The sequence below is a fragment of the Lutjanus erythropterus genome, chromosome 15 (assembly GCF_056507025.1).
Source record: "Lutjanus erythropterus isolate fLutEry1 chromosome 15, fLutEry1.hap2, whole genome shotgun sequence".
NCBI lineage: Eukaryota > Metazoa > Chordata > Actinopteri > Lutjaniformes > Lutjanidae > Lutjanus > Lutjanus erythropterus.
Window position 1 is genome coordinate 19,083,845 of NC_139331.1, and position 19,979 is coordinate 19,103,823.

At 38.5% G+C, this 19,979-nt stretch overlaps 1 protein-coding gene across 4 annotated transcripts; it reads left to right on the forward strand.

Annotated features, from left to right (window-relative positions):
* Nucleotides 1–7,535: 7,535 nt before the first annotated feature.
* On the forward strand, nt 7,536–19,686 carry myb (MYB proto-oncogene, transcription factor). 4 transcript variants are annotated; one of them, XM_084737821.1, is made up of 16 exons: nt 7,536–7,670; nt 9,972–10,089; nt 10,321–10,392; nt 11,183–11,275; nt 12,512–12,732; nt 13,770–13,983; nt 14,084–14,152; nt 14,264–14,368; nt 15,529–15,795; nt 15,949–16,095; nt 16,390–16,508; nt 16,607–16,721; nt 16,813–16,908; nt 17,177–17,275; nt 17,435–17,518; nt 18,317–19,686. In XM_084737821.1, the coding sequence occupies exons 1-16, from the start codon at nt 7,642–7,644 to the stop codon at nt 18,425–18,427; spliced, it is 1,959 nt and encodes a 652-aa protein (XP_084593947.1). In that variant the 5' UTR covers nt 7,536–7,641; the 3' UTR covers nt 18,428–19,686. The 4 variants fall into 4 exon arrangements, with proteins under 4 accessions (XP_084593947.1, XP_084593942.1, XP_084593945.1 ...); XM_084737820.1 differs by having other exon boundaries at nt 7,629–7,670; nt 18,314–19,686; XM_084737816.1 differs by lacking the exon at nt 15,949–16,095 and having other exon boundaries at nt 18,314–19,686.
* The last annotated feature ends 293 nt before the right edge of the window (nt 19,687–19,979 follow it).

Sequence of the window (19,979 nt, forward strand, 5' to 3'; positions counted from 1 at the left end):
CCACGGCTGTAGTGTTGCTGTCAGAGAAGCAAGTATTTCAACTTATCAGTTTTCTTGATCTGTAATGACATTTCATGGTAATTTTATGATTCAGTACAGTAAATTTTATCACAGATTTCTCAGAGTTTATATTAATTCAGTATAAGGTTCAAAAGCAGTGCACAGTAAAGAACAGGAGAGATTCTGCCTCTGCAAAATACGCAAATGACTTTCAATCCCACCTATGATCTTGGGGTGTGAATGTCTAAACCATCTTTGTCAAAGGTTATGCCCTATGGTTAGAGACCAACCCATATGAGCCCACACTCTACACCTCACACAAATACCCTGTGAGTGACATCATTTTTTCCTCCTATCTTTGTATCACTTATTGCCTGTTTACAACAAAAGGGAAAGTAATGAGCTGTTTGTACCTCTGTGTGTGCTTATATTTGTGCATTTATGTATACGTGCACATGTTTATCTGTGACCTGGTCTTTGCATATCTACATGTGTGCAGGTGTGTGCATGATGTGTGGTTTATGACACATGATATGATGTCCTGATCTCATCTCCAGTGGCCTACGTGTCAATGAAAGAGTAGACGATGAAAATGTCAGACAATAATCTGATGCCAGCAGGTAGCGTGCACACTTGCACATGTGCTTGGTGCAATGAAATATGAGGTTTGGCGTGTCTCCCCAATCTAAAAATAGAGCAAAATAAAGAAAGACGTCTGCTTAGGTAATTGTAAAGACCTTTTCACAATAAATGGCTCATATTGCAACTGGCAGTTTGACGAAGAGCAGCTTTAATTGGCTGAGGTTAGTAAGAACAAGAAGGCATCCGTCATATCTGGAGGGGATAGTTATAGAGTTTTATTATTTGTTGTGCAAAAAGTTTTACCTTTGGTTGAGAGTGTGCGTATGTGTCTCTGCGCGTGTATGTGTGTGTATCTAAGTGGGTGGAGGTTTCCCCTCTAAAATTCCACTTCCTGCGTTTTGAAGTCTTGGTTGCACATTGTCGTACATGTCAAAATAAACAACTGCACATGCTCACATGGAACACATGCACACAGTACAAGTAAACAGACACAAACAGGGTCTCTTTACAGGGTCACACAGGTGACACAGAGGGAAATCTTCCTTTGCAAATGTTTCTAGGACATTTTATAACCAAAGGCAGCAAACAGCAGCAGATATGTAATGGAAATGGAACATATTGCCTAAGAAAAGTCATGTATGAAACAGTCACAGCATTAAACTTGTAAAAGCTTTTCTCTTGCACTGTCCAACAAAAACTTAAGTCAAACCAAGTATTCAGCACAGTGGGACAACATGTTAAAAAATAAAATTTGTTTAATTTGAAAAAGTTAGCATCTGGGCCTTAAAATCTTAAATTGCTATAATCTGAAAAGAGAAGTTGAGGTAATTCTGTTATCAAAACAAACTTTTCTGAGAAAATATGTTCAGTGAGCTTAAGACTGACAAACATTGACAAACATAACAAATTTGATTTCTCAGTTTGAAGGATTAGTTCTTCATTTCACGCAAATATCTCACAGCTTCAGCTTCTCTTGTCGGAGCTACTTTGTTCCAGCACCAGCACAAAGACAACATGTGAAACTGCTCACAGTGAAAACAAGCAACCATGGCATATCTTGAAACGTATTAGAGACACACAGCTAGTTTTAATCATTTACGCTTTATTTAAACTATGTAAGATAACAGTTTTGGGGGGGTTTAACTCTCACTGGAAAGTTTTCTAATATGTTAATCATATTTCATTAGATACTCTGTACAATACATTCATTCAACTCATCATTTCAAGTCAAAAAGACTTCAAGTAGAAGGACTCATGCTTATCAGTTCTGAAGTGGTCTGAAGATGAATTAACATTAAGTTAATGAAAAAAGATAAGCTGATTCCACTAAGTTCATGTATGATTTTTTACAATGATAAATAATAAATGATCTTTTTTTTTAACCTGTTTTCTTGTTTGTTTTCTGCTGCCTTTACAGCTTCAGAGATGAATTACATATGCGTCTGTGTTGCAACAGGGTTGGGGTGTGACATTTCACACCTCTACACTGGTGCTGAGCATTTTTTTCCTTTGAACGTGTTTTACGAACGCTCTGGTCAAATCTGTGCTGCCGATGTGGCCACAGAGTTCATGGAAAGTCTGATCAATCAATCAGTGGCGGGCGAGAGGAATTTCTGAGAGAATTAATGTTGGGCTCATTAGAGGGATTAAACAGATGGATGGACAGATTGCTAGAAGAATGAGCGGATCAGTGGATGGGTGCTTTGTTTAAATTGCAAAGAAATTATATTATTGAATAACTAATAAACTTTGCATCCATCAAGTTTTCTCTAATTTAATTTTACTCAATTCTAGGAGATGCACAAAATGTTTGTCCGCAAATGCGTGGCAATGCTATCTATAGAATCAAGTGAAAGCAGAGGATTGTAAATCTGTGAACAACAGCATGTAAATCTGAAAACAGATTAATGCTTGTGTAATTGCAGAAAACAAAGCCTACAACAAGTGGGTGAGGGGTGAAGTCCATCCCAAAAGTTGGCAGTGGGTATGAGGTAATGCTTTACATAATTTGCCAAGGGCACCAGGTCACATGGGAAGAGTCTTTCACAGGAACTCACCCCCGGGGAATATGCAAAACCCTTGGCAGTCTTGGACAGGTGGTCCAAACAACTAGAGTCAATAAAGAAACACACGAGGTCCTTAAAGTGGCAAATTGTAATATTTAAAGGTAATAATTCTGAACCTATGTTAACTCTTTTTGTACTAGATTGACTGTTTCTGTACAACATGCATTCATTAAGTCAAGTCTAATAAATTTTATTTATATAGCACCAAATTATAACAGAGTTACTTCAATGCACATTTCATACAGAGCAGGTCTGGACTCTACTCTTTATAAACCCAGAGGTTTCCATCAAAAGCAAGCACTAGAATGATTGTGGCAAGGAAAAACTTATTTTTACCAGGCAGAAACCTCAAGCAGACTCTTTCACCATTGAGAGAGCAAATGGTGTGATAACAGGCTGTCTACATGTAGACATATAAGTTAAATAAAAGACCTTTTTTAATACATTTTAATTACAGCATTTCATTCAATTCGAGGCCAACTTTTCCTTGAAACCAAAAAATAAAGGTGTACTCCTGTGCATAAACACATATATTGTCAGTTCAAAATTTTAAGCAAGGCAAAATAACTGGTTGATTTAAAGAACGTTTCTCCAAATAAACTTGTTAGCAAAAAACTAAAATACTCATTCAAAGTCATTCAAATTCAACTCTTACACTTAATGCTTTTTAAGGCATTTTATTAGTAAATGTGAACTGAAGACATTTCACAAATTTTTAAGGACCTATAGTCACTACAGCTGTGTATTGGCAAGAATCTGGCGACACAATAGGCATCATGATACAGAGGTTTATGATACAGTGTATTGCAATATACCATAATAGAGTGAGCAAGGTGGTATATTTTTTAAGTCTAATTTTAGGAAAACTGCATTAAAGAAAGAAATAAAGAAAACACCACCAGATGTATAAATTCTGAGTGAAAATGTTAACTTTTGTATGCAATCAGAACAATGAAGATGGATCACAACACTGCTACCAAGTGGTTGGAGGTTTAAACTCCACACAAAACCACTGCCACGAATTTTTGCACGAATCGCAATATCACAGTAGCGTTTTTGAGACTCGATAGCATCACAAAAAAACAATATCACAATGCTCAAAATTATCAATATGTTCTTAAACCCCTAAAAGCCACCCTGGATAAATATTCCTCAAAACAAAATTGTTCCCATGCGATCGCCTGCACAAAATAAACATTCAACTTTCAATCCCATCTTTGATCTTGGGGTGTGAATGATAAACCAGTTTTCAAAGGTTATGCCCTAAGGTTAGAAACCAGCCCGCCTGAGCCCACACAGCACCTCACAAACACACACACACACACTTAGTGTTATCATTTTTTCCAACTATCTTTGAACCACAAAAATATTTGTTAGACTGTTTCCATACAGCATGTACTCATTAAGCAAGTATGTGTGGTTAATATTCTTTAAAAAATAATACTGTTCCTGAGTGATTGCTGGCTTTCATTGAACTGCAGAACAAGAACAATGTAGAAATCACATGCATGTTTATATACATTTATCACCAGTCATTAGCAATAAGCCAACATGTGGGTTTATTTAACCACATAGCCATTATGGAGGATTACATTCGCTACCTATTTGACTTGGGATCAACCCTTTCCAATGGAGGCCTTTACTTACACGTAGACACACACACACAAACACACATGCTCTCAGACATACATGCACAGACAATTAACAATACACATGTTTGGCCTTCCCAGCGCTGTGTCTGAAAGCCTGGTGGGATGATATCTCAAGCCCAGGGGCTGTCATTAAAAATCATTCAAATGAGCCAACCTGTGCACACAATGCTTTGCAAAGGGGACAGCCATCACAATACCTGCCCTTAACCTGTCCAATCGCGCCCATGCAAATGTCCTTAGCTAGGAGTCAATGGGACTCAGGCTTCCTGCTCAAAGTACTATGGGGGGATTTGCATACCCTGGCTGCCTTCCTTCAATTTGGTTTCAGATAACAAAATGTTGTTTTTAATATTACCCTCTAGGGAAAAGACACATTTGGGGCATGTGAAGAAAAAGCTAAAGACACATACTTACAGATACGTGAAACTTTTTGCACATAAATCAAAGTGGAGACTGAATTTCATTCCATTAAAGTGCTTGTTTGTATTGCAAATGAAGCACGATTTAATTTAACGACGTAAAAGATGTAACAAGACAAAAAAGACATAAAATGAAAAATGACAATGAAAAGTGGTATCAAAGATGTAACCAGTCAAAAAAAGGCAACCAACGGGACCATAAATGCTGTAACATGATGAAAAAGACAAAAAAAAAATTAAGTAAATTACATAAAAAGAGAAAGAGACAGACAGAGAGACTCAAGCATGGAGAAGGTTCAGTTAACTTTGCACAGAAACAGCTGGCAGAAATGATCTTCAGAAGGTGACTTTTTACTTTTATACTTTGAGTACATTTGAAAGCCTGTATGTTTTCACTTTTACTTGAGTAAAGAAGTTGCATCAGTACTTCTACTTTTACCAGTCTTTTGTCTACACAATTATCTGTACTTCTACTTGAATAAAGATCATGTATATTTTTGACATGCCTGACAGTAATGCACACATAATTTTTCTTTCGTGTTGTATTTTGTGTAACCCACGTTAGATCCTGTAAATCTTGATATTTCTAAGTGCTTCACTTCACTGAGCACACACACTGATGATTCAAATAGTGAAATCTGCAGTCCATGGTGATGTGTGTATGTGTGTGTAGCCCTTTATCAGGCCACTATTATGATGACTGCCCTGGGACAATAGGCTGGTCTGGAGTGATGGTAATTACAAGTGACCAGGACAATACGGTCGCGTATGGAGGAACTAATACAATGAGAAGACACATTTATACAAATAAAGCATTAACTCCCCCTCCTCCCTGCTATGAATGGCTGAGCGAGGACTGTCCTGGTGCAAGGAGGAAGGGGAACTCAACCAAAACAAAATAATCATAATACATGGTGCGGTTAATACAGACTTGTAATGCAGAAGTTATGCAACACAGCAGAGAAGGCAGAATTCTTATTACTCATCTTTGGGAGAAGGTAGCTGAAAAACGGGATCAACTTGTTCTTAATTTAAATGTGGATTATTTTGAATAGATGCAAAGACGCCGTCAGCAAGCTGATGTTAAAGACAGGAGTTCCCAAACTTTTTCATGTCGAGGACTCCAATGATAGATGCACATTAGACCACAGACTGCCAATTTGACAGGAGTTTGACTTAAGGAACCCTCTCTGAGTATATATCTAGCTTTGAAGAAAGGTTGTTCAAACTGTAGATTAAAATCAATTTAAAATGCCCAACCCTATTTCTTCCTTTGTTGTTCCAACTTTCAGAAAATATGACAAAAGATTAAGGGACAGATCTACTCAAAATAAACACTACATGGGCTCCCTCTGGCCTTTAAGGGTATTTATTCATCTGGATTGTTTTAGTTGCTGAGTTTTGTAGATATTGGCTGATGTTTGCCTTCTTTCACTAGATTCAACTAGATATGTTTTTGCAATTTGAGCAGCATAAGCTGAGCTCCATTTAGTGCTATTATATTCCATTATAGTCAGATGCGTCAACAGTCGATATCTCCAAAACTCAGCAACTCACACAAAGACAATTTAGATCAGAGTGAATAGCACTGCAGGCTAGAGTAAAAAAAATATGTATTTTTGATTTTGGGTTGAACAGTCCCTTGAAAATATTCTACTCCTCCTTTCGCTCTGACCCCCTACAAGCTACTCAAGGATCCTTTTCGGTCCCCAGACCTCAGTTTGAAAACACTGGTTGAAGAAACCCAAAAGACAACTTGAAGATTAACTCCTTCAACATAACTTATGCAGCCCTGTGTGTTTTCAAAGCAGGTTGAAGTGCCACTGCATTTTTTCCAACCTTCTTTGACTAGGCGAGCACAAAAGCTCATTTTATCGCCGGACGATAAGAGAAAGGTCTTGCATGTTTTATCACTGAGAAACATCTGTATTTGTAGGCTCCTAAACAGGTGGCTGAGCACAGAAAGCATGGCAATTTCACTTTCCCAGCATGCCAAAAAACCCACTCCGCCATTGTTATCTTCATCCAGAGACTCACTAGTTTCCTTCTGCTTTCACCAGAAGCGAAGTAACTCAAAAAAAATTGTTAGCAAAAAAAAAGTATAGCGCGGACAGCAAGGCAAAACGCGCCTTTGACAGTCCAATGTGTAATGACCTGGTGCCTTCAGGGACGCCTCGTAAATTTTGTATACTTCCACTTGGACACTGTACACAAGGGCGTGGGTTTCGTTTCACTACTGGTTGAAGCTTAATTTCCTCCATTACGGTGGCTTTTATGCACTAATTCGGTGCTTTTCGGCGTCAGTTTATAGTAAAAATGTTTTCATCTGGAAACCACAAAATTCAGGTGACAGGTGATCATTCAAGATATCAAGAAATATAATCCAATAAGGCTTTTAAGCAAGTGGCTCATCAAAATAAAAGTCATCTGCTACTTTCATGTTCTTTATTAGGGGAATCTACGCCTATAACTGCACATTGGTTATCTCACCAATGGATAAAATTTACCCTTTTTTATTTACAGTATTATCAACCAACATTTGTATCATGGTAATTGTATATTTTTTTAATTATGTGCTGTAGATCTTGCCGAGCAGTGTACATTGGTTTTGGTTTAAATTATACAAGGTCTTTTCCAGCAAATGAATGCATAAGTAAATACGTTTTCTCATAATTTTACACTTTCTCCGATATTATTCAATAACGCAGAAAGTCGGACGGCACTTGAAGTACACTGGAACTGGACATGCGCAGTCAGCAACACGCGTTCAGTAGCGCCAAATTTACCGGGATGCGAGGGGAGCGTAGAGGGGAGGAGCAGAAGTCCTGTGTTTAAATTAATGTCAACCTGCCTGCTCGCCGGGAGAACAAACCTTGCGCAGAGAGCGAAAGTACGGCAACTTGCGAGCCGCTATACACATATATGAACATGACTCGGCGGCCGAGAAACAGGTATGTTTAAATGGACTAAATACTCTTTAATTTGTACTCTATTACACTTTATTTTTCCCGTATATGCTTCTTAGTTACTGTTTTTCGTCTAATGTTGGCCATCATTTCTGCTGGATAACGTTACGGCGTGAGTTTGTGGGTTTACGGCTGTGCTTTATTGACAGAGTGTGCGATTTTTTTGTTAGTAACTTTATGTTTTTGTGGGTTTTTTTTTTTAAACCGTTGTGTGTTTTTTGGCTGGTATAGCTGTAGTTGGTGTGGTTGTCTCTGTGCTCGCGCGCTCATGACAGGTGGTGATCATCTGGCATGTGCGCTCCTCGCGCTGCTGTCAGTGCTGAGAGAGAGAAAGGGGTCTCGCATACACGCACGCACACACACACACACACACACGCATTATTAGGCGGGTGGACAGGAGCGTGCCACGCTGTACACAACACGGTGCACGGACACTGGTGTGGAGCTTATAATCAGTATAAAATCAAACACAATGCAGCATAGCGTCTGTCTATCTCTGTGTAAACGCACTCATGCACTTGACTGCAGTGCAACAATTTCATGGTCTTAGTTTAGTTAATGCAGGTTTTGAAAATATTTATTTATTTATTGCGCTTTTTCTGTGATCATCGCTCTATTCTCCCACACAGACACTGTTTTTTATTTATTTTTTTTTATTTTTTAAGACTTGCAGATCGGATCGTATACAATAGTTTATCTGACATAAAGTTGATTTAAAACCCGCCTTGATGACACATGCATACACCCTGAGTGTTGCTGCAGCATCTCTGATAGCGAGAGGTGCTCTTATTTTGGAAACTTGCGCTTTCACAGCGTCTTCCACGAGCCCTTGTAAAAAAAAAAAAAAAAAAAAAAGAAGAGGCTGCTTTTTTGTGTGTTTCCAAACCTCCGATTTGTAGCTTCACACACTCTTATCAGCGTAAAAAAATTGCCCTGGAAAGACGTGTTTACTTCCATTAAGCTTGCGTGACAAGTTTTAGTGCATGTTGTTGGTTTATTCTCACGGATTTACACAGATAACCTGAAGAAAGTGCGTTGCGAGTTCACGCACTAAACTAGAGATAAGGGCAATTATTGTGATTAATGTTTCATGAAGTTTTCGTATGATTCATCATTCTCGAGATGAGTAGAGTGTGCTGTATTCGTTATATTTTGTTTGCTTGTTTGTGCAGAAGTTCTGCAATTATTATTTCTTATTTGGAGTCATATTCCTTTCTTGAATGTGAGCATGGGTTAATAGTTAAAATGTTAAAAAAAATCAAACAACTGACAAATTAGCATTTTATGCTTATTTACTTAAAACTTAAAATCACTGCTATGCCAGGGGTTCCCCAACATTTTTATGTGAAGGACCCCCCACAGTAGATGCACATGAGACCACAGACCTCCAGTTTGACAGGATTTTGTCTTAAAAATCCCCTTTAAATATTTTTTCAACCTTTGGAGATAATAAAGTCTTCTTAGTTAATCAATAGTCAAACTAGGATTACTGTTGATGGGGTTGAAAGGGCAACCCTATTTCTTCACTTGTTCCAACTTTCAAAAAATGTGATAAAAGTTGAAATTTTCTATGCCACATTTTGCCACTCAAGGACCCCTCTTGAAAACCACTGTGCTATCTGTTTTCCCTTATTTTTTTATGTATGGTCAGTCCTGTTAATATTTTGGACAAAAATAAGGAAGATGATCCACTGTAAATATCCTCTTGTATAAGCACACACACCTCTCAGTGGGGTTCCTGTTCACCTGTTGCTCTATCTGTAGCCTACCTAGCTTCCACGTTGTCCATTCTTCGCATTCTGATTGGCTAACCAGCCACTCGGTGTCAGTGTGTGTGCATGTGTGTGTGTGTGTGTCTGTGTGCATGGCTGTGCTGTACAATGCCACTGCAGGTCTGAACACGCCAGGGTCACGAAATTATGATCGCATGTGCCAATCCCAGTATCTGTGGAAACCAAAAACATTGGAACCTGTTCATCCATCCCCCCTCCCTCCCACACTCGCTGTTCTTCGCTTTCTTTCTCTCTCTCCCCTTGTGGGTGTCTTGGCTAAAAGCCTGCAGCACCCAAACCTTCAAGAATGACTGGTTCTGTCTGTGTTGACACCTGATGAGTTAAAGAGTGGGCTGAGTTCTTTATGCACTCTGTAAAGAAACAATTAGGGAGTAGTTTTGAAATGGACTGGTGCTTACTGTGCTATTATTTACCTTGCTATTATTCTGCTCTATCCTTTTCACACAGCCTCCACTTGTTTTATAAACCTCTCGTTTGGTGTGTGTGTCTGCAGTGTTTACAGTAGTGAGGAAGATGAGGAGGAGACCGAGATGTATGAACATGATTATGATGGATCACTGGCCAAGGCAGGGAAACGCCACCTTGGCAAAACACGCTGGACACGAGAAGAGGTACACACACAGAAAACCTGCTCTTCAATAAAAAGATATTTAACACTCAACCACATGTTAAACAGAAATGGCCTCAGGAGAGATCACTTCTCAGAAACCTTGGAAACCAGTTTCTTTTTGTTATTGTCTGATCTGACCACATTAACTAACTATTATGTTCATTTTAAATTGTTTGTTGTGAAGTTTATTGTTGTGGCTTGTATTGTATGTCTGACAAACTCTTTTTTTTAGGATGAGAAGTTGAAGAAACTTGTTGAGATTCATGGATCAGAAGACTGGAAACTCATTGCAAACCTACTAACTGTAAGTAGTAGGTCCGCACATCAGATGTTGTCACAATACCAGAATTTTAAACCTCGATACAATGCTAGTATTAAAAAGGAACACTTTTTACCTTTTTTGATACCACAACAAAAAGAAAAAAGTCCTAGACAAAAAAAAAAGTTTTTTTTTCACAGTGCTGGTACCAAAAAAGTCACTGAACACTTCTGGTTTTGCTGCTGCAAGACAAATTTCAGGCAGGACAATGAAGACTGAACTGAACTGAGGTCTTTAATGAGCACTTGGAGCATTTTTTTTATAGCTATGGTACTTTCGATACTATAATTAACGGTTATTTTTATCATTTCAAACACATGGTATCAAAAAAATACTTTTGATACTTTTGAAAGCCTATACACATGCATGCACACAGGCACACAGAGACGGAAAAGTAAACATGAGCACCAATTCAGTTTCAATTTCAGTAAGCTATTGACATGACATTTGACATGTGTTGTACCATAACAATATAAATAGCAATAGTTCATAAAATTAAACAATTAATGAAATATATATATGTTAAATGAAATATACAGTATAAAAGTAACAAAGTTCTTATTCAATTAAATCAAGTTATTAGTAAAATTCCAATGTGATTACAACAGTAAGAATAAGAATGAAAAAATATACAAGTACCATAGTATATACAGTCTACATACATCATAGAGCACAGCACTACATGTATTATATAGTACCATATACATGCACTGATCTTATCCCTACATTTTATCCCTAAAATTATTATTAATCCCCTTGCTCTCTGACCTACCAGAATCGTACAGATGTGCAGTGCCAGCACAGGTGGCAGAAGGTTCTTAACCCAGAACTCATCAAAGGGCCATGGACCAAAGAGGAGGACCAGAGGGTAAGAAAACATCCTTTTAATTTAGAACTTAATGAAAACTTTAAAGTGGACACAATGCTTAACAGGTCACACACAAACACTGGAAATCAGTGATGAAACCTTATTTGTTAATTGCAGTAAACATAACAGTACACATCCACTTTTAGTGTAGCACAGCCTAGAAACTTAGATCTAGCATGTTTTGGTTTTTTTTAGAATCAGAAAAATGTAGCCTATTGAAATTATCACTGATGCATTAACATGTAGGGAAATTTTAATGTTGTAGCAGGTCAAGGCAGAGCTTATTTTACCTACATTATACAATGTTGAGCAATGCATTCTTCATTACGCATCATATTTTATCCTTGAATGATTTGTACAAGTTAATTTGAAACACAAATGAGTTAGGGTGCTGCTATTGTGCATGTTGGCTCACTGGAACAGCTCTGCTACACTAAATGGAACATGACCATAATTAGTATCATTGGTAACACCTGCATTGTGAAAAAGATCTATTATAACAACTTTATATTATCTACATAAAGATGCCATTAGTAATGACCTCTAATACTGTTAGGACTGTGTTGCGTTTGGTAATTTTGTTGACTTATGTACATAGTTGGATATCACTCACAGGAAACAGGCAATCAATGTCATCCAGGGTTTAAAAAAACCCAAACAATTACTTGATGTTCCTGTATGATTAAAGCAACCTTCTGTGGCAACTCCTCGGCTGCTGTTGCACATTTGCCCGTTACTCAACTCAAGTAACACGTTTAGTCGCTTAAAAACCTGTGAGGTATTTATTGAACCAGTCCAAAGGAGTTATATTTCCACCCAGATGCCACTGTAATGATTAGCAGAGAGGCTAACGTTCCACTGGAAACTCCCTCACTGCTCGCCACCAGGTGCTCTCAATCGCCTCTACAAGTCAAGAGATAAAGAAAGAGGGGAGGAGAGAGGAGAGAAGCATTCAGTAACGCAGTGTAGATATTTCTGTGATTTTTCTGGATAACTAACATGTTTTTTTGTCTTTTTCTCCCTCTTCCACCCCTCATACACCTGTGATCTTTTTACCTTGTTGTTTGTCTCACTCTGTACCCCTCTACTTCTCCCTCTCCTCCCTGTTATTGCTCCTTCCTTCCTCTTTCCTCACGCCCCTCCACTACCATTTACTTCTCTTCCTTTTCAACGCTCTTCCTCCTCCCCTCTTGTCTTTCCTCTTTCTCTCTCCCCACAAAACACCCCCACCCCCAGGTGATCGAGCTGGTCCAGAAGTATGGAGCCAAGCGCTGGTCAGTGATCGCCAAGCACCTGAAGGGCCGTATCGGTAAGCAGTGCCGTGAGCGCTGGCACAACCACCTGAACCCGGAGGTGAAGAAGACGTCTTGGACTGAGGAGGAGGACCGGATCATCTACCAGGCACACGAGAAGCTGGGCAACCGCTGGGCTGAGATCGCTAAGCTGCTCCCTGGCAGGTATGGAGAAGGAGAATGGAGAAGAGAGAAAGGTGGAAATGGAGAAGCTAGATGAATCACTGAACCCTTGTTGGCTTGCTGTGCAATGTTGCGGTTTAAGAGGGTGAAATGGAGGGGAGGACGCTGAAGGAGAAATGAGAAGACAAGAAACAAATGAGAGAAAGGAAAAAGTGAGCAGCCATGAAAGAAGATTGAGGTGTGAAAACAAAAAGTATTTTTATTGTTTTGAAAGTAGGGCTGCAACCAATGATGATTTTCACTGTTGATTAATCTGCCAAATATTTTCAAGACTAATTGTTTAGTTTATAAAATTCAAAAACAGAATGAAATGGCAAAGAAAAGCAGCAAATCCTCACATTTAAGAAGCTGGAACCAGCAAATGACTGAAACGATTAGTCAATTATCAAAATATCCCACATAATGACCAATCATTTGCACAGGATCAGTTTTTGAAATACAATTTTTGGGGTTTGTAAAATTCAAAGATTCAAATTCATCCAAAGAAGAAAAGTCAGTGATCTCAACAAAAGATAGAGTAAAGTAGAATGGCAAAACCTTGTGTAGGTTATTGAAAAGCTTAAGAGTTTGAGTTTGATTCAAAACTCAACAAATCTAATGAAGGCAGATGCCTTGAAATTCTAAGTTTTTCAAACTCTTGTGCAGAGCAGTTGTAGTTTCGATGGATTAATCAACTAATCCTTGGAACTCTATTTGAAAGGCAGGAATACATAATGATTGGGAGGAAAAAGGTTAAAAGATAATGAACACTGTTTTTTTATTGACAAAGGCCTAGAATCAAATGACAAAACAAACAGATACTGTAGTTTGGACATGATTGTAATTGGCCTGCACCGATAACCTTATCAAGTCTGTGTCTGTGGGTGCATGACTGGGACTGTGACTATCTGTAGCAGACTCTGTTTCTGCATTGATAGTGCTATCAAGTACCCCTAGAGTCCAGGATGTTTTCACATCTTGCATGCTTTGTTTTGTAATGAATAACCTGCAAGTTAACATGTCTTCCTCGTGACCTCCAGGACTGACAATGCTATAAAGAACCACTGGAACTCCACCATGAGGCGAAAGGTGGAGCAGGAGGGCTACCTTCAAAACACGTCAAAGAACAACAACTCCTCGCTCGCCATCAGCCATGGCTACATCAAGACCAACAATCACATCATGGGTTTCCCACACCACTCACCCAGTCACGCACAGCTGCCTCCCTACGCCTACATCGCAGACACACACCGAGTAAGTGGGACTTTGAATTCTGGCAGGAGGATTTGCTGAATGTGTAGCTTGCGAGTGATTAATTTCTTTGGCATGGACATGTTTCTGATTGGCTCCACAGGTGCCGTTCCCCATGGCCTTGCATTTGAACATCCTGAACATTCCCCAGCATGGAACCGCTGCTATACAGGTGAGAACAGCAAGTAAACGCAGTGTAATTTATCAGTGATTTTAAGACGAGAAGATGAAGAATTCTGGACTGCTGCTAAAATCTGCCTCTCGCTCTCTCTTTTTTTGTCAGAGACACTATAGCGAAGAGGACCCCGAGAAGGAGAAGAGGGTGAAAGAGATCGAACGGCTGCTCATGTCAACAGAAGATGAGCTAAGAGGCCAATCATCACTACCAGTGAGTCGCGTGTGTGTGACAGCACAATTTATGTGCCTGTGTATTTGACCCTGAGTTTAAGGACAGTGGTTGGATGTGTGTGTCTGCGTGAATAAGGAGGAGGAAACATCTGGGGGGTCTGTTTCTGCAAAAGTGATGAAATAGGACCTTATCACCACTTGTGTGTGTGTGTGTGTGTGTGTGTGTGACCCCTTGTGCAACCCTCTACACAACACTTGTGTTAGTCTTTACATTAAAGTTCCCTTTATTCTTCTCTTTTTCTTATTTGCTCATTTTTACACCTCTTCCCTTATTGTCAAGCTTGCATTTTCTCTCTTGTGCTTGTTTCACACTTTTTTTATACTTACCCTACTGTACTCATATTTTCAGATGATTATTCTTGTGTTATTTCTATATTATGTAGTGTTCATATATGGTTTATTTGATATGGACAGATACAGGGTACACTGACGTGCTGAAAACAGTTATCTGATGCAAGTATTACGGGGTTTTTTAGCGAATGCTAATTTGCAACATCCATCCAGGGAAGGGCTCTCATGAAATAAAGAGATTGGAACAGTGAAACAAAAAGATGGTAAACTGAATAGAATGAAATATCATAAAACTTTGCTGATTGCTCATGCAGATACTGATATATGCACATATCTTTAGTATCCTCTGGAATCTCTTATCATGATCAGCACTGCCAGATGCAGACATAAAGTACAATGCTTTCCTAAGTAAAGTAAGCAAAATAAAGTGCTTTTCAAAGTAAAAAACAAAGCTTTTCATCGTGAAATACATAATAATGCTTTTCAATATGTACACATGCACTGAGCAAAAAAAGAGAACTACTGCTGGCATGTTTTTGTCTTTGCTCTTCACATAGTCATTGTAATAACTGAGATGACTGCTCTAAAGATGGTAAATTAAATTTGTAGTGTTGAAGGAACGCAAATGTGACCTGCACAATCAAGGCTGAGCAACCATTGCAAATAGAAACTTTAATATCTGTTTCAGACACTTCAAAAAACCTCCATGCTGCAGACATACTCGGATCATGTGCGCATAATTAAAGCGACATATTGGTATTTTTAAAGCCTTAATCTGCTGATACTGATAATGTGCCAATATCATGCATCCCCAATAAAACTGACTCTTTATATCCTTTTCTCCCACAGATGAGTTTGCCCTTGCCAAGCTGGGCCAGCCACAGCTCTTTGACCAACAGCTCAGAAGGCGTGCCGATGTTATTACCTCATCACCAGGCCGCCGCTCCTGCCCTGCCTCTCGACCAGAGCTGCCTACCCGAGGAGAGTGCCTCCGCAACACGAGCCCACAGCAATAACGGCCGCAACAATAACAACAACAACAACAGCAACAGCCATCACAGCAGTCCGACATTTTCAAATGCTCTTCCAGAGTTCATGGAGTCCGTCATTGATTCAGTAAGTATCTCCATTTAGTTTGACTTTGGACTATTTTTTAAGCATGCTAGGACCAACTGTGGCAAGATTAAAAAAGGAGATAGCATAGCAATTTTCAGCATAGGTTTTACTCAGTAGTGGGCCTTGACCCATATTTTCCCACCCTTTTTCTAGAGCCTCTCCTCAGTGGATGAGGCCAGAACAGACAGGGTCTTGCTGCCCAATCAGGGCTCAAGAACTACTCAAGGAGCATGGGCTGATTTCATCTGCTCAACTCCCAAGCCATCACCAGGCAGAAACCTCCCCTTTTCACCCTCACAGGTAGTTAAAGTAGCTGCGTGTGATTAGAATCCATCCAATCACCAGCCTGCCAACTGATGATATCAACAGCCAATCATTCAGAATAATGTCTCTACTTTTGTTTTCCATCTTTTTTGTTTTATTTTAATCATTTCATCCATAACTTGTATTTTGAAGCACCAGTTTCTCCTGTCCTATCTATTTCTGTATTTTTTTCAACCATGTGTGCTCCCATGATCATCCAGTTTGTTACCGCTTTAAAATAAACCTGTCAAGTTTCTTTGATTGATTGGTTTCCTTCATTCTGTCTTACAGTTTCTCAACCAGTCGATGAGCTCAGAACACTCCGACAGCGACAGTTTACCAATGAGCTCGCCTGTGGACTCCAAACCTCTCATTGACCACGCTGTCAGGCCCCAGAAAGAGAATGAAATGTGAGTGGTTCTGGCCTTAATGTATTTTATGATGCAATTATGCAGAATTTTTTGGAAATAAGGCTTTACAAACAGCCGTTTATCTTTCACTCCTTCAGGTTCAGAACTCCAAACATTCGTCGTTCGATCATGGAGTCATCTCCTTGTACACCCACACCGTTCAGGTCCGCCTCGGCCCTGCAGGATGCCAAGTATGGACCCCTCAAACTGCTGGTGAGAAAGAAACTTGAATTCATCACACTAATCTCTGCTGTGCTCGCTGTGGTGTGCTTCTGGCTCACTGGAGGGTTCGTATCTTTTACAGAACGTCCCATTGGAGCAGCAGATGGTTGAGTCCATCAAGCAGGAGCCAATGGAGTGTGCCATTGAGCAGCCTCCTCTGAAGAAGATCAAACAAGAGGTACTTTCCACTTGACATAAGCACGTACACATATGCAAAAAAAACATGCAGAGAAATGTGAGACTGAAGTTTTAGTTTTTGTGTCGAGAAAGCACTTTCAGTTTGCAGTTGTGGCAGCAAATGTGGCTAAATGTTTATAGCCTTTTTCGGTTTTGCAAAACACTCTTGATCAACTTGGAGAATGATTGGAAGTCAATATGGTCAAGGAGGGAAGTTCATTAATGATAATTTTGTAGGAGATGTGACCATAATGTGTTTTGGGTCCTAGGTGGAGTCCCCATGTGAGAGGAGCCCTTGTATGCAGTGGGAAGGACAAGACCTTCACGCACAGCTCTTCTCTCCCAGCGGCCCTGCACAAGAAGTACCTGTAAGCTCACCTTTGACCTTAATCTTCACCTCAAATAACATTTCACCTCAGAAAAAATGGAAGCTTCATCTACTATTAAACTTTGAATACTGTTGTATTATTTGATGTAAATCAGCTTGACTTCTCTCATTAAAATATGTTTTCTACATTTTCCTTCAGGACCTGCTCACTAGCTCATTACTGAGTGAAGATGGCCACAAAGTCTACCACCTCCCTCGCAGAGGCATGGGCAGCCCACTACAGGTGTGTATACGTTGATATGCATGTATTTATTAGGGATGTAACAATATATTGAATATCACAATAAAAAATAGGTCTCACTACCCGACTGTGACTATATCTATCATGATATTACATGGTTAATTTTATTTGGTTACACTTTATTTTACAGTGCACTACTGAGAAGTAACAAGCCATACTATGTATCAAATTAAACAAAACATAGATACAATAGATACCCTTTATCAGACCATTATTTTACTTTATTAGAAGGTGATTAGGGACACATTACAACAGACCTGTACTGTAAACTAAAGTGAAATCACACATCTTCTAATTCCCCATTTAATAATTATAAGTGAATCAGATCTACCAAGTGAAGGCCAAAATTATATCATATACTATTATATATTATAATTTTGTTTGCAGTTACACAAACATAATTCAGACATTAATTACCAAAAGACAATTTTTTGCACTTGGCTACTTTTATTTTATTTTATTGAAGAAGGAAAGCAGAGGCACTTCAAGTTAAAAGGAAAAACAAATGTATACAAACAAAAAATGCTGTAAATTTATTGTTTAATCAATAGAAATGGGCAGAATTTCTATTCTCCAAGTATTTTTTTTTTTTCTTTACACCCCGGCCTACTTGTGGCATCCGTCGCACCTACACTTAAAATTGATAGTCACATCGTATGGAGGATTTGGAGAATTGTGACGCCCGAATATTCATTGATCAAATTTAAAAAATAATAAAATTGTGGTGATTGCACTACAAAAACTCACCCTCTTGTTTTTTTTTCCTCTCGCCAACAGCAGCTCAGTTCCTGGGAACAGGTGACCTGTGGGAAGACGGAGGAGCAAGTTTTGGCCTCGGAGCAGAGCCACAAGTACATCAACACTTACCCTACGAGGACACTGGTCATGTAGACAGAGACACATGTTGATCTGGAGACATCAACGATCCCTGCGATGCCCGCGGGCTACATATTTGTTGTGGTACAACAGTTGGGAGAGGCTCTATGCCATTGGTGTTTTTACACTCACACTTGTTGGATTTCAACCAACCAAAGACTATACATTTTTTGTTTTTAGAAATCTTTTATATAGAATTTGCTTTTGGTTTTTAGAAATGTTTGTCCCATCATGTTTGGTCTTGTCACTGTATTATTATCAATGTTGTATTATAAATGGGAAACGGTGGCTATATAATTTGCATTTGGGCTGTATTATTAATTCCGAATTTTGATATTAATATAAAGAACAAGTTGATTAATTTATTTCTTTTGCTTTGATTATGACTTTGTTGTTGTTGTTTTTTACAACTGGCCATTGGAGCAGTGTTGTAAGTTAAGTATTTAAGCCCTGTTAGCATTATCATAAATCCAAAGGCATATTAATTAATTCAAAACTGACCTCTGTATTTCAGTCATGAAAGTTTTCTGTTTCTGTTTTTTTTTTTATCTTTTTTTCTTTTTTACAGGCTACAATGTGTCTACTGAGAATTTCATGTGTTTGGTCTGTGCCACCTAATGTAAACACTTAACTACTGAACAAGAGGCTATATCTGTTCTTACATCATAATTTAATGATGGATTATCATGCTTTACACAACACAAGGGGCCAGCCTTATTAGTATTACCACATTGCCACGTTTATTTCAGAAAAATTAAGTTTTCATTTCAAGTTTCAATTTATTTCTGGCCCTCTGTGGGGAAACAATCAATGAACAAACATTACATTTGTTTAAATTTAAGACTATATATAGTATATTTATGCATAAAAAATATCTTAAATGAGCTTATATGTTTGATCCATGAGCTTCACCCAGTAAGAGTAAGACCAAGCTGCACTTGAATTTTATATTTGCCATGAAAACACTGATATTTTATATACTACAAACAAAAGCCCAAATGAAACTTTTGTATGTTTGTTTTTTAAAAACATTTCTATGAATAGTTTTGTATTGTTTTGTAATGCATATTCAATCAGCATTTTGTTTTCTTACTAAGACTGCAGTAGACCATGTCAAACACTTAGCAGACAATCTTTTTATATGTGAAATGCCTTGTTTTTATACTAGCTTTTTGAGCAAAATGATTTTATAAAAGCATTTATAAATGCCAAGTTTTCATGTTTTTATACTTTTATATACTGCCTAGTAAATAAAGTGTGTTTTTTTAACATCACTGTGTTCACTGTGTCATTTGGGGGAATTATTTTAAAGATCATACAATAGTATTTTAAGTTGAGGATGTAACAGTAACAGCTATTCCTTAAACACAAACATTTTCATATATTTAATCTGCAAACATGCTTTTATTAGTCATAACTTTAAAACAAATAGCCTGTAGGAGTTTTAAGTTACAAGTGTAAACAGCACGATGAAGGCACACAATTGTCTGGAGCAATTCCTCTGTTTTAATGAATGAGCTATTTGCTCTCCGGTGTCTCCAGTGTGTAATCTATCTCTAGTATTCAA